Source organism: Protomyctophum parallelum (genome assembly GCF_964188405.1).
Source record: "Protomyctophum parallelum genome assembly, chromosome: 7".
In the NCBI taxonomy this organism is placed as follows: Eukaryota; Metazoa; Chordata; class Actinopteri; order Myctophiformes; family Myctophidae; genus Protomyctophum; species Protomyctophum parallelum.
The window spans coordinates 19,315,227-19,330,968 of NC_139705.1; the positions used below are offsets into that span (position 1 = coordinate 19,315,227).

The 15,742-nt window shown below is 42.7% G+C and overlaps 1 protein-coding gene across 3 annotated transcripts in view; it reads right to left on the reverse strand.

The window, feature by feature from the left end:
• ampd2b (adenosine monophosphate deaminase 2b) overlaps positions 1 to 15,742 on the reverse strand; it is a gene marked incomplete at its 5' end in the record, with an annotated part of 40,837 nt that overhangs the window by 6,884 nt on the left and 18,211 nt on the right. The window contains 12 exons of one of the 3 annotated variants that reach the window (XM_083769099.1): positions 125 to 256; positions 380 to 574; positions 894 to 1,023; positions 1,300 to 1,389; positions 1,735 to 1,876; positions 2,998 to 3,184; positions 3,506 to 3,602; positions 3,734 to 3,802; positions 3,952 to 4,085; positions 4,789 to 4,913; positions 11,258 to 11,373; positions 11,568 to 11,662. In XM_083769099.1, coding sequence (XP_083625225.1) covers positions 125 to 256; positions 380 to 574; positions 894 to 1,023; positions 1,300 to 1,389; positions 1,735 to 1,876; positions 2,998 to 3,184; positions 3,506 to 3,602; positions 3,734 to 3,802; positions 3,952 to 4,085; positions 4,789 to 4,818 — 1,206 coding nt within the window. Of the gene's footprint in view, positions 1 to 124; positions 257 to 379; positions 575 to 893; positions 1,024 to 1,299; positions 1,390 to 1,734; positions 1,877 to 2,997; positions 3,185 to 3,505; positions 3,603 to 3,733; positions 3,803 to 3,951; positions 4,086 to 4,788; positions 4,914 to 11,257; positions 11,474 to 11,567; positions 11,663 to 15,742 lie in introns of those variants that run through there. The other 2 variants (XM_083769100.1, XM_083769098.1) reach the window with 2 other exon arrangements.

The window sequence follows — 15,742 nt, forward strand, 5'->3', positions numbered from 1 at the left end:
TATGGAATATTTAGCTAAAATATAGAATTGGTTATGTGGTGCATACAGTATAAATAACTTGTGCTAACTGACTGAAGGCTGTGATAAGGGACTGTTTATGTTATTATATGCATTCAGTGATTACCTTGACAATGTGACCGAAGTATTTCCCCTCGACATGGTTGTCAGTTTTGATGAAGATTTCTCTCAATATCGACTCGCCAATGGGGTTGTATTTGGCATTGAACTTGTCAAAGCGATGAAAGGTGTTGCGGTCCTGTGAAGACATTGACAAATTGCAGTGATTCACTACAATGTTCTCTCTTTTTTTGTTTCCCGTCACATCAAATCACTACCTGTCATTTCAGCGGGCATTACTGCTTAAAAATGGGACACTCACTGCGTGCATGTCAAGAGTGTCCACACTCAGGTCAAAGGCTGTGAGGTTCATGCTATCGAACACCTCCATGAGTGTCTGGCCCTTGCCTCTCTCCACGTGGACAATCTCTGCAGGATACTTCTTCATGGCCCGTTTAATGAAACGCAGCAGGTGCTTCTGGTTCATGCAGGACGAGGCATGGATATGTGTGTCGACCTGGAAACCATCCCAGACCAACAGCGATCAGTGTCATCCCTATTATAGGCATTTTATTATAGGCAAAACATTTTTTATGGTTGAAATGGACAATCTCTAAGACCGAACATAAAGACTAAGGGTACTATGGGGGAATGAGGAACATGGCTAGGATTATGATGTAATATGCAAATTTTCATACGCAATGTCGACTTCTTTTGTGTAATTCTTTTTTCAAAAAGTAAAACAATATGCAATTAAAATGTGAAGAAAATCCGATACTTACAAGACATCGAAAATCCTTCTAATTACATCCAGTATAAATTACTAATGAGCTCACCTTCCGGATATTGTAGAAGTCTCGATGTGGGACTTTCTTCTGTGCTGCCAGCTCTTTCATCTCGTTCAGCAGGATGTGCATCTGGAACTTGGAGCTGAGGTACTGTAGTCGGCGATAGCAGAAGGACTTCCTGTGGCAGCGGGGCAACCACATCATGCATGCATAGAAAACAGCCTCCTTAATCTTTGATTCTTATGCAGGCCACAATGCATTGTGTAGAACTCTATACCAAACTCTGGTCTACAAAGTAAATAGGGTTTAAGACGTGAAATAACTGTTGCTGATGTGTAATATACATGCTGTATGCCCATTTCAATATCCTTCTGTGAAATACCCTCAGTTTATATTGAATCTATACTTTGCTGTAATGTTCCTGTCCGTCTTAAAATAAAAAGTAGAAACTCACACTGGTCCATTGATGATGAGGGCCATCATTACGTTCGTGTCAGCGATGTATTCCTGTAAATCTGGATAAGGAATGTCCAGTTCCGTGCTCCTGAAACCAACACAAAACTTTAGCAGAAGACACCTTTTTGGTAACAAATCACAGATGAACTGAGTTCACTACACTCCCAGCATCCTAGTGTATTGAGGTATTAAGTAAAGCACATCATGCCTTCATCGAATGGTATGAAATTACAACATAATTTGGTATTTGTTGCAGCACAGGTTGCATTGTGAGATATGGGTGTGTTATGCGTGGGCTCATGGATGCAGCAGGACAGTACAGATACAATGAATCAATCGATCAATCAATCGATCAATCAATCAATCAATCAATCAATCAATCAATCAATCAATCAATCAAACAACCAATCAATGATAAAGTGCTGTATCTCACTTATCCATTGTGTTCTTTGCAGTGTACACATGTACCACACCATTCACCATCTTGCAGCCATATCCTGTGTCAGGTGGCATGCTGGCAGGGTCTTGGTTCTCATAGGGATGCGTTGCGGAAACAGGTGGGTGCACGGTGGCATCTGAGAAAAGACAGAATGTCACACCATGTGTGACGGCATTGAACGAGGTGGGAGAGCATCATTTGTAGAGTGTCATTGTCACCACAACCTGCACATTGAGACAATCTGTTTACCAGATGGCTTGTGAAGTCTTATGAGTGTGGACTGATGTCTTAATATTTGGACACGGCAATCAGACCCATTGTTTAAGCCTACGCTGTGGTGAAGAGTACAACACAAAGTGCCTGCCAGTGGCCATAATTTGTCGATCTGTGTGTCCACAACCACATGAAGCCTAACGTCCTTATTCTGACAAGAATGTAAGATCTACAAGCACAAAGTGTTAACATGTAATGCTAATTTCAGCTAAAGGATTTAGTGTAGAGGGAAATACAAGTAGACCTAGTATAGAGCCCTGGGTAGACTAATATAGGGTTTACGTGGTTAATTGAACACTACACAAATTTTCTACTACGGTTGGCATGTCTATAAGTTCCACATGTACCTATTCATGTTCTCTGTATTGCCATAGTGGGTTCCCCAATAAATTTTCCTCAAGGGCCATATTTTGACTAGCGTACCAGGCTGGGGGCCGAGTCTGCACGCGCGAGGTCGAGGTCGAGCCCTGAGAATTCATTTTCAGGGCAAGACCCCATTTGAAAAGGATGCCCAGTTTGACATGCATAGGCTACTGACCCCCATTTAATGCCATTTATATCTGGGACATCTGGGACACAAACCCCCCCCCCCCCCCCCCCCCTTTTTTTCTTTTTTTTGGGAAATTCTTTCATGGGCCACAAGGGGGCACTCTGTGGGCCGCAAATGGCCCGCGGGCCGCCTATTGGGGAACCCATAGTGCAACGCATAGTGAAATGAAGCAGCCTACAGTAGCATACTGCCGCCATCTAGTGGTATATCCTGATATCAGGGGGTGGCAGAGGAACAAATTAGAAGTAGGGAGAAACAGACAGACACTGTGTGTGTGTGTGTGTGTGTGTGTGTGTGTGTGTGTGTGTGTGTGTGTGTGTGTGTGTGTGTGTGTGTGTGTGTGTGTGTGTGTGTGTGTGTGTGTGTGTGTGTGTGTGTGTGTGTGTGTGTGTGTGTGTGTGCGTGTGCGTGCGTGCGTGCGTGCGTGTACATACTGGCATTCTTTGATTCTTTGAGCTCCTCGTCATAGAGACCCATGTCTGCAGGTCTCTCGCTGAGCTCCTGAAGGCAACGGGCGGTGGTCCTGCTGAAGTTCTGTAGTGACACACCGATATATTTCTCCCTTATGAAGAGGGCCTTCACCACACACTTGGCAGCATCCAGCAGGTCTATGAAGGGAACCTTTTGAAAGAGAGAAAGATTGGAAAGTTGACAGGACATGTGATTATTATTTTTACATAGACAATTGGTTTAGGGTTAGTCTAGTCTAGTCTCTAGAAGGCTAGTTGATGCCTGAGGAAGGTCTACTAGACGGAACGGAAACATTGCTTCATAATTAAACTTCACTCCTGACAGTGTGCAGGCAGGCTTATCTTTTATTGTTGAGATCGTCTACTTGATTTAGCCCGCGCACCTGCTTTTAAACTTCTTAGGTGTGCGAAAGTCTTTCTACACTGCACAATATAAACTAAACTGAGAAAGGCGACTGCCAGGATGACTTACCCCACATTTTTCCTCCCCAGAGATGCTAACTCGCTGGTACTCCCCCTCTGGCTCTCTCTCCCGCAGGTCAGGGTATTGGCTCTCCACTTTCATATATCTGATAAGATAGAGCATATCATTTAGATACAAACAAAGTATTCCTTCCCAAGCTGGTAGTTCTTTAGATATAGAAGACATAAAAAAACGAGTGCATTGTCACGTAAGACGAAAGGGTAGGTCTTTACTTACTCTAGGTCTGTATCGCTGTCGGTTTTCATGAACTCCTGTTTGGCTCGTATAAGGATATCAGGCTCAAACCTGCGGGCGGAGGGGAAGAGTTCACTTCGGGGTCGCCAACATTTGTTTTAAGATCAATCCTTGAGAATGTAGAGTTCAAGCTGTGTCGCAAAGGCTGACATATTACGTAGTTCCCCTAATTCCCTCGTGTCCTATCCGTTCTCACTTACTTGATGTCCTGGCTTATCTGTCTCTCCAGACGGTGCCGTTTCTCCTCCAGCTGTTCGATGGGGCTGTCCTCTGGGAACTCATAGGGGGCAGTGCGCAGCATCTCACCCTCGGCAAGGCTGCGTGAAAACAGCTCCTTCGCACACAAACACAATTCCAAATGCAGCACATTCAACATGTCTGTCAATATTTACCGACTGGGTTTGAGGGAGAAAAATATATTTTTTCACTTGGCAGTTGAGCACAATAGACCTTATTCACAGCAGACATTTTGGTATGTCCTGAAGCCAACTGTTAAGTGGAGACACCTAAATGAAACAGAGCCCCAGTCTGTTTCATTTAGGTGTCTCTCCACTTAATATGCTGCCACCTAAATGACCCTAACCCTGACCCAGAATGTTATCTTCAGCTTTATTGAACCATCTATGACACTGTTGGGTGAGTGATGGCCGATTTATCCTGTGTGCATAAATGGTAAATGTTGCATTTATATAGCACCTTTATCCAAGGTGCTTCACATAAATTGTGCATTACATTCACCCAATGGTGGAGGAAATCATGCAACCTGCACATCGGGAGCAATTTGGGGTTCAGCATTTAGCTCAAGGACACTTCGACACTATCTCTGAGGGAACCCGGGATCCAACTGGTAACCTCACGGTTTCCATCCAGCTGTTCTACCGGCCACCTGAGCCACTGCCGCCCCAGATGTATAGTCACATGTAGCTCAGTTTAATTAGTTTGACTAGGCCAGGTGTGACTGTCAGTCAAACTAACGGACTCTGGGCCAGGCATGATGCTTAAATCAGCCATCACCCACACTACAGACAAGCACTCACCTCGGCAATCTCTTTGTACTTCCCGTCCATAGATGTGCGCAGGTCAATGGATTGTTTTAGGGCTACTGGGATGCCAGGCAAGGAATGCTGGGAAGTGAGCAGGTGGCGGGCACCACGGAGATCAACTAAAGATTGAAAATTGGGAAAAGGAAAGAAAGTAAAAAATTAGGAGAGAATAATCTGTTGTATAGGTTTTTCCACTGATGATGGCTCTATTTGAGCTATTATGGACAATGAAAAATGGCACAGGGCTTCAGTATGCAGTTTTGCTTGTCACGTCGGACTCTCGCTATCTCTTAAACCAACAGAATTGAGTAATACTTTATAGTTTGGTATTTGTATGAGATTGTGTGCAGAGCTAATCAGATCAGCTCATTCTTCTTTCTGGTCAAGTGCCCCCTTGACTGTAAATGAGCTTATCAACCTCAACAAACAATAGAAATGTGTGATTTATACTTAGTTGTGTGCCAGTTTTGTGCACTGAAAATAGCCGAATTGCTATTTCCGGGTGACGTCTGGCATGCAACCATGTATAAGTCAGTCGGACTGAATCACTGGCGGAATCACAAGTCTAGATAGAAATATTACTCAGCCGAAATAGCTCAATCATCTATGATTTAATTACGGAATTGTTTTTCTCCACGATTCCTCAATCTGCCAATACTATCCCCCTTCCAAAGCGGCCAACACAGATGCTTGTTGTTATTCCCTCCTCAGTGCGATGGTCCAGTCTCAGCTTGTTCTTCTCTCAGTCAGTAGGCTTGTACGCAGTTCTGGAGGTCTGAGCTCAGCGGCAGTTTGTGCCTCAAGACACAATGGACCATTCAGGTGGAGCGACCATTAGCACATACACCGGGCAATACCCTCCATTGTTGCCAATGCAAGACTCAAGTTTACAAGATACAATCCCCGTTCTCATGCAAACGGCAGAAAAACAGCATGATATTTCTTTTAGGACTCAGACTTCTGGGCTCCCTGGTAGCTCAAACCATTATCGCAGAGCCTACGCAGTTGCAGTATCCTGGGCTGGGCTGGACATTTGGACATGTGCAGTAGCTCAACCTGGCTGTTATTGAGCAAAAGTGCCCATAACATCTTGCACTCAAATTCAGTTCATGAGCTAATGCAGCATGTTATGCACTCTTTTCTATCTCTCTGTACTATGATGAACCAGAAAATGTAATGTAAAATTAAAAACCATCCTAAGGAGGCTCTATCCAAGGACTGTGAGTGCTAGTGCATACAAAGGGAAAGGAAAGTATGTTAAAAGTAATACAAAAACAGGGAGGTCAGTCGCTGCTCAGCCAACTACAACAGAGACAGAGACATAATGTCTTCACCCCTCTGTTCCTCCCGGGAGTATATTTAGCTGTCCATGTGCAGCGATATTAATCTTTGCCTTGAAACTACGCACCTGCCTCTGAAATATTCATCCTCCTGCCCTGCTGAATATTTAATCTCCTTTGTGCTAGAACTGAAGGGCCTGCTGCCCACCAGTGTTCATCTATCATACACACATGCTCACATAACTACACACACGCGCTACGTTCACACACACACACACACACACACACACACACACACACACACACACACACACACACACACACACACACACACACATACACACACACACACACACACACACACACACACACACAGAGAGACAGCATGTGGTACCTGTGAAATGACAACAAAACAGTTTGTTGTGTAACAGCTCTAATGTGCCTGATGCAAATTATGTTTTGCTTAATTAAGAGCTTTACGCAACAGAGGGCTTCTGCATCTCCTCTGTGGCGAGAGCAAAGGTGAGCGGAGAGGACTAATTAGGACTCGATAGCGAACCTGATTAGGACAACACAAACGAGACACTTCAGATAGTTGCTATATGAAGTAGAGGAGAGGTGATGGTGTAACTAATCAGTAGTTGGACCATAACACACGGTTTCCCAAACAATGGTTCGGGACACATTTCTATCGGTTGTGAATACATATCCCCCCTCAAAAAAGAATACAAATAAAATAAAATAAATAAATCAACTCTTCATACATTTTTTCACAAGAATTTCAGAAATTAGTTTAAAGAATTGATATAACGCGTTGTGAGCTTGTAGATCGCCCATTTTTCTAGTTTGGGTCCCAGTGATTCATTAATGTCTCTCTTTGGGTCTCGAGCTAAAACATTTTAGAACCACTGCCACACACACACATCACCATTTCAGAAAACGGAGGTAAAATGTGCACAAATTCTAGTAGCCTATCAGGTAAATCTCAATCTTTGTTTGGCCTTTCATGTTCAGCATGCTAGTGATTCTGTAACGTTATTACATACCCTGAAGCCAAACCAACGTGGATAATGCACTGAAATGAAGAAAAATGAGCCTGTTCTGATCCTAGAGTTTGATTTGAGCTGTGATGATAGTGTGCTGGGAGTCAAAAGGAAATCATCAACAAATAGAAAGTCAATCTTCAGACTGCTAAAGGACAAAGTTCCATAAAAAATTAATACAATCTTTTTTAATTAAGCCAACCAATTAGGCACCCAACTAAAACGTGCAAGCAAAACAAAATACAACAAAAAACAAAACACATCATGCTTTCTTCACCCTTACTCATGAGTAAAGGTACCGGTATCTAGTAAAACACAAATGCCTCAACATTGTCAAACAAGATGATATTTGCCATGAGACACAGTAAAAATCCAGTGTTAATGTAACTAAACACTCCAGATGTGTACTGCATAGGAGCAGACATGTTGGTACTGTGTAAGATATGACTGTCCAGGTCCAATCATATCAATGTGTCTCCATAGGAGTGGACAGTGGTGAGGAGGGCAGGAAGCAACCAGCTGCAAAGACATCCAAGCTGGGCCAAGACGAGCCAAGCAAAGCAAATCAAAGCCCACTGGGCCTGAAGCTAATCCCCTAATGGCTGCTATATTTGGATCAGCTGCATCTACAGTTATATAATCACTCCTCCCCGTGGACTGAAAACACGGCACTAACTAAATGTATTCATGCATTCAATTCATTCATACACGTACAGTATGTATGTAAGACAGTTGGCGTAAGTTACTGGTGTGATGAGAAGAGTAGAATGGAGTTATAATGCTATAAGTTTCACACCAATTTCAGAAATTGGTTGGAACTTAAGACTCTTTTTATTCTTGAACTTATTACTGTTTTTGATCCGGCACCCAGCCTAATAGGTTTTAGATGTGCATGTCTATTTTCAACCTCCTTTGCCACATACAGTATAATGCTATAATTCACCACAAGAACTGGGCGGCTCGACTGAGTCGGTCGAATGTAACATTGCACACGGATACTGTGCAAGCTCACAGTGTGTTGCATCCCTCTGTGAGATTGTAGATCAGCTATTTTTGTTGCTCAATACCATCGTCCAAGTATAAATTAAGCATAACTTCCTCTGGGGATTTCAAATCTCTTCACTCTTATCAAGCGAAAACCGAAACCTGACGCATAATGTGCCAGTTTCACAATGACAACAACAAACAAACTCAACACTGTACTGACTGTCACTCTGTGTCAAAAGGAGGTCAGACGGTATCATCTTGCCAAGTGACCTCCAAGCCATGCATATTTCAGCAGCAACACAGAGTAGTGAGTTCACCCTCTGGTCTCTCTGCAGAGGAGTGGATAGTGTGGCGTCTGTGATCACCGGAGGGATATCAAAACAAGTGCTAAGAAAGGGTTGCAAGCCCCTGTTTAAGTGTGGACTTGATGTCATATGTAGCCCATCTGAAGAAAGAGAAAGAGGATTATACAGAGACATTGGAGATGGAGCCACTTGGAGGGGGGATGAGGGGGGAGGGATGGAAGAGGGGTGAAAAATCTTGGGAATTGCACTTGTGTCCTATGTTTACATAGAAATGCTGTCTATACTGTAGGCCTACTGCTTTTTCCAAATAAAACAAATATTATTTAAAAAAAAAAGAAAGGGTTGCAAGAGGTCAAATGCCAAGAGACTTCCTGTGGACTCATATTCATTGATTCACTGCAGGAGATTATTCTGCAATGTACATTAATCAACTTACTGTTACGCACACTTTAAAGATGCAGTGCCATGATTTTTTTCCCCATCCTAAAACATCATCATCAGGCATTATTATTATAATATAAGGATTCTTTTTCAAAAAGGTGTACAGTATTAATTTGTTAAAATGACGTTGTATGTGGACAACCCCACCGGTTCAGCGCCACCTGGTGGTCACCAGTTTAGGCTCTGAGTGCCAATTCTCCCATTATAAAGAAATAAATAATTTGTAATTATATTATGCATGTAATGTGCATGTCATCATCTGTACACCAGATTAGAGGAATTTTCAAAATATGGATGAAAATAAAAAAAAGAAATGTTTTAAGAATTAAAAAAATTATAAAAAAATGGAGACGTCTTGACGCCCGTGGCATCCATTACTTAATAGGTAATTAGACGTCCTGACGTTTATGGCTACTAAACAGTTGTATGCCTGGTTTGCGATGATGGGTGGTTATCCACCTGAACTGAAGCTGCACCCACAACTGTTGTTGTATGATAATGGTGGAGGGGTTAGGGGAGGATAGTGTGATGTCACTATATCACTGTTTTTTTCATTGGCACGTTTGACTGTCAGGTTTCAGCCTCAAGGAAGAAACCCTACATACAGTTGTGTAAGTGAAGACATCATTGTACATAACACCCACACCAAGGGGTCTAATGAAGTACTGTCACCTAATAAACACATGAAAAACATACAAAAATCATGGCACTCCATCTTTAAGGCAGTGTATGTTTGTTTTTAAAACTCTGATCATAACTGGGCTGTCACAATGTGACAGCGGTGGTAAAACTGGCACTCACTCTACAAATTCTACACATTTAGTTTACACCAGATTTTAACCAACATAATAAAATGATGTATTTCTGTTCACTAAAGAGCTGGAGAGATGGAGGACGCTGTTACTGAAAAAATAATCGATATAGCAATGATCGGAATATAGAGCTTTAACATTTTTACTTTTATTATTGTTTTTTACTAAAACATATGTAAACATTAGTGTTTCTAAGACTCTGTCTCACACTTGAACGCTAATTGCTACATCCATTTATAAAGGGGATTCATCCACATTACAGAGGGAGGACTGGGGAATGGAAAATTGGAACAATCACCACATACTCCACATACTTCTGAAATCCATTTCGCTTCCAAGTGGGTACGTTGCCAGAGAAGCAAAGCTTGTCTGTCCTTGGACAGAACACCTGGACAGGCTCCCACAACAATGACCAGAATCAGAATATTACCAGGGATGTTTGCACATACATGGAGGACATGGAAGCAACTGTAATACTGTATATACTGTTAAATATTACTCAAAATATAAATATAAACAAAAATAGATGCTAGGAACTATGTACAATGTGCAATATACAATGTACACAATAGACTGTAGCAGCTGGTATAACAGTGCTGGTAGGTAAATAAATACATATTAATTATTGCATGTTGAAAGTGTACACAGACGGGAATAGCATACTGCCCTTTAGCACCAAACAAAGAGATCGACTACTGATACTGATCTAATTGTCTGGATGTTTATATTCCATGTTTCATGAGACAGGGTTCATGTTCATAGAGTACAGTAGAGTAGAGGAGTTAGTACACCACAGTAAAATCTCACTTCCATGCCATAGTTGCTGCTGACTATGATGTCAGAAGACAAACGCATGTGGGACTGTTGGGGGAAAATATACACAGCATTCGGAACGCAGCCTCAATTCAACCCAATTCAATTTCTCTTCGCAGATGAGTAAGCCTTGGACCGAGGCTAAATTCAACCTCACTGCCACTCCAATAGATGCTTACACCTCTGGCATCATCCCACATGGGCTCTGTCTGCATCAATTAAACAGCTGACATCACAGAAGACATAGCAAAAGCACCACAGTGCTTTCTAAGCACTCTTGCGCAGTCACCAGACTAGGGTGCAACATGCACATCTTCTTTACAAATGAAAAAACATCCTTCCTGTCACTGTGTTCCCTTTATTCCTTCCTTGTGTTCTTATGTCATCCGTGAAGAATAAGAAACAATCAGCAATCATTAATATAATTCCTCCTGTCCTGCCGGGATATTACTCCCTCTCAGATTCCACAAATACTGATGTTGCACAGTTGCAGGCCAATACATGATCCATCCATTTGCACTCCAACTCTGTGCACACAGTTGCACCTTTATCACCCATCCCAGACTGAGGAGAGAGCTAGTCACTCATTTCTTGTCACCACAACAAACACAGCATTTCCCCTTGGACATCAGCACAAAGCAGTGAAAGCCCAGGGACAAAGAGGGACAGGGAGAGCGATAGAGGGGGGGTGGGCTGTTAAAGGGAAGGCGACATGGGGGGAGGTGAAGTATAATTTTAGTTTTTTCTCCCAATGGGATGTAGGTATAGTGGAGCATGCATACCTCTCTCCTCAAAGCTGCCTTTCCCTGTAGCTAGAGGGGCTGGAAGAGAGAGCCTGACATGTCCACAGGGATGGAACGTGGTGGCAGAACAGAAAAACTGCACAGGATGGCGTCTGCTGTCCTTTCCAGATGGGATGATGGTGGGAGGGAGGTAAGGAGGGGGAAGAGTGGAGAGCAAGGAAAACAAGGGAAGGATAGAAACACCACATAACAACAACAACACTCAAGTCAAATGACAGCACAGACAAAGCAGCAAATGCATACACTCTGTATGTCCACTGTGCCCTTAAGCTGTTTCTGTTATACATACACAGTGATGGTCCAGTAGATCCATGCATTCAACCTCACATCTCAGTGAATGACAATCCCTCCCACCCCACCAAACTCTGTGTGACTGCCTCCTGCTTCAGGCCAGCTGTCTCACTGCTCTGGCTGGGCTGCACACTGCAGATGATCCTCCTCATTTAAATGCCTCTGACATCTATCTGGAATGTACCACAAGGGGCAGAGGGGTGGGGGTGGGGGTGGGGGCCATGTCACTTGCAGTGGTGAATCATCCGCAAGCCTACTTAAAACTATGTCAAACGACAGTGGTGCATGACACAAAGGAATGATTTCCAAGTAATGAAAGCTATTTTTCTAGCAATATTTTCACACAATAAATTAGTGTCAGTTTTTTTTGTTCATGAATCCCCTCGCCTCTGTTTCTCATACTCCTTCCCATGCTAAAGGGAGCATGTGTATGGGTGGTTTGTTCATCTCTGTGTGTGCCTGTGCATGTCTTCTCCTGCTGGGAGGTCTGAGGGAGAGGATTGTCCGCTACATGAGACCTCCCCTGCCATCATCTCTCACATGAATGAAATTAAATGGTTAGCATGTTGTCCCCGTTATTGGTGCATGATCTCAGCTGGAATATGCTTTCCCATGCTGTGAAGACACTAGTCTTTGTGTGTACGCATAATGGGAAAAACTAAGTGAACAATGGTTATTTTGGCCTCAACATGGTTTTTGATGCAGTGCATCTTCATCAATGTCATCACATGCACTTGTATGCATTCAAGAAATTGTAGATTCTATTTGCTGCGCAATTGTCAAAGTTCCCTGGTTGAATGTCTACTCAACTGTACGTAATATAATAATTCATTTGTTGGTGTCCAACACATTTTCCTCATGATCACATGTTCAGATGACTGCTGCCAGAGAGCTTGTACGGGACATTGCTTGTGATTTGGCTCAGAATGCTCTCTGGTGATTCAATTGAGACCCAGAGAGAATCTCCAAGACGTGCCTGGTCAAGAGGGTGAGAGGGGACTAAATCAGACTTGTCTCCCTAGATTCTTGTCATTACAGAATCATGTTGAATAAGCTGATGCCTGAATTTCCATGATCATTTCCATAATGATAATCTCATAACATGTTTTAAAGCCTTGTCATACAATGTTATTTCCCTTGATATCTACAAACATGTATGTATGCCGGTATTACACAAACAAATTAAGTCCGATTTATTCTGTGGAACTGCATGGAACAGTCCTGTTTCAACAGCACTCAAGAAAACCCTGGAGCACTAGAGGTAAACAAATTTAAAACAAGCAAGCATGACATACAGTAGACACAAAACCCATTGGGACCGGCAATCAAATTGTTATGATCCAGAAAACAGTAGACCAAAGTCACCAAACAATGTTTTTGTATTTGTCAGTCCAATCTACCATGACTGAATGTACTTATAAGAGGCTCCCTCTCATGGTCAAAAGACTGTATCACATACAGACTCTCAAATCAACCAAACTACAGTATGGTACTGATGAGTAATAACAAACTCATTTCATGCCATAACCAAAGGCCCAATAGCAGTAATTAAAAAGGACAATTACAAAAGAATAAAGCAATGCTGTCTCCCTAGCACAACAAAATTCAACAACACTTCAACCACAAGTCATGTGATTGAATTTATGGAGAGGCATGAAAGCCTTTAAAACAATGTGCATCGTTACCTCTGTGCCTTTTCTTTGTGTGGGACAAGCCACTAGTGAGAACCAGCCTTCGTCTGTCCTCTGGTAGCTGTGGTGTGATTTTAAATAATGACTGTGCAGACTGTGCAGTAGGCTACACGTACAGCAGCGTGGGAGATGCAATAGTGTACTAAAGACACAGGGTGGGTCCCTGTATGTACTGTGTATCTCTCCATTAAACTATGAGTAAGACCTCTATCCCCACCCATGGGGGTAGAAGTCCACAGTACATTACATTTACACTAAGTAGCCAGCCTTTAGCCCCACATGAGTAATGGAGGGGGAGACTGCGAAAGAGATAGATACAATTACAGGTCACAGGTGGGAGTAATGACTAGGGGTTATCAGCAATTTAGCCAGGCATGGCTGTTTGCAAATGGCTTGGTGGGAATCCTAACGCTCCGTCAATCATTCATTACAAATGAATGATCGACAAAAACAAAAGAACAAAAGAACAAAAGTGCATGACCTACTGTCAAAAAACGATTCCATAACATGATTCATAGCACAAAACAAAATAAATTCTGGCCCTTTGTAAAGTATAGTAGGATAGTAGCAGGTTAAGGTTTATAGACTGGATCCTTTTAATTGGGAAACTTTGAGCAGTGATTTGATACCTGTATCTTTTTAGAAATTAAGTAGAAATTACACTGCTACAGTACTTTTTATTCTTATTGGATGAATTCCACTGGACAGAAAGGTCTCAAAAGATAATCAATTGGAAAGATGTTACATCATTACAATGTGGTCATGTCAAACATGCCGACATGTGTATGCATGTCATGATGATAAGAAAGATAATAGGATATGACCAAACAAGGTGTGAACCCTATATGGCCAAAGTACAAAGGGTCTTTTGAAACAGCCATTGATACCTTGTTCATATCACCTTACTGGAAATGGGATCACACACTTTACAACGCCCATATTTCATTTTTAAAAAGCCCTGAGGATCTAAACACGGAACACAGGGATTTCCAAAGAGTCAAATTTGGCACCATTACAATGCATTATAAACTAGAAAAAGTGCCCTTCTGGGCACAGGTCTCCACCAGGTTATCCACAGATCCGTGCAGTTAGAGGTAAAAACACTTTTCGGCCAGTTATAGCGCCACCTTGAGGCTGAGTTGAAATTGTTCATGTGGCATTTCTTCCTCGGCCTAGTGGGAATGTGCATGCACAATTTCACGGAAATCACGCGATGTGTTCATGATTTGCAGCATTTTGTTTGAAACTGAGCACTCCTGTGAACTTTGGAAGCCAATCTTAACCAATCAGGATGGAGTGTGAGAAATCTGAAAGACCCGTTTCGTTGAATGGCTCAAGAGAGACTGTGTACCGATTTGCGCGATGTTTGGACAAAATCTGTAGGTGTACTGTGCAAAAACTTGTTTTGCACAAAGCGGCCTCCTGGTGGCGCTATAACAGGCCGTTCTGGGAATTTTCTGGGAGTGTGTGTGCAAAATTTGGCATCGACCGGGTTAACGGTGCCGGAGATTAGCTGCTCACGGACACACGGACGGACGGACACACGGACGGACGGAGTGCAAAACATACTCTCCCCCCATGCCTTCGGCCTGGTGGAGACAATGAGCAGTTGAGACGAATAACAGTGAACACTAATTAGCCATAATGTATAAATTATGGATAAGGGGTCAGGACAGCTAGGCCTTTTCGGGGAGGGGTCAGAATAAATTATGGACTTAGACTGTTATTCGTCATTGCTTCGTTATTGATTTGGTGTCACCTACAAAATTGTACTAGAATATTTATACATAGACAGCCATCATAAACATAGAGAGACAGAGCGTGGCATTTATTGTGGATCTACGGGTGTTCAAACACGTGAAAAAAAACACCATGAGCCACACTCTCGGCCAAGTGGTGAGTGGGTGTTGTGTTAATGGCAGAACTGCAATTTTCACAGCAAGAAGCAGTGATTCACCAATGCACTAGACATCTGCACATAATAATGGCACATGGATGGACACAAAGGGCAGGAGAGAGAGAAGCTGTGTCCTCATTCTCTCCGAACTCAGAGAGAATGTGACTCAGTGGCCTCTTGGGAAGCGGAAGGTTCCCAGTTAGATCCAAGGTTCCCCCAGAGTTAGTGTCGAAGTGTCCTTGAGCAAGACGCTGAACCCCTAATTGCCCAAGATAAGCAGGTCGGTGCCTTGCATGGTTTCCTCTGCCATCGGTGTATAAATGTGTGTGGGAATGGGTGAATGTAATGTATGTAAAGTGCCTTGGATAAAGGCAACCTGATTTAAAAAAAAAGTTGTGAAGGAAGGAGTCAAGCCAAATTCAATGTTGAAAGCTACAGTACTGATATACTGTAACAGTGCAGCCTTGAGTAAGATATTTGTTTTTATTTATTAATATAGACTGACAGAAAGGTTGAAAAGAACAGAGCATGCGAGGCACAGCGGCAAGCGTCAGGTCATACAACAGGCTTTCGTCGCATGCACAC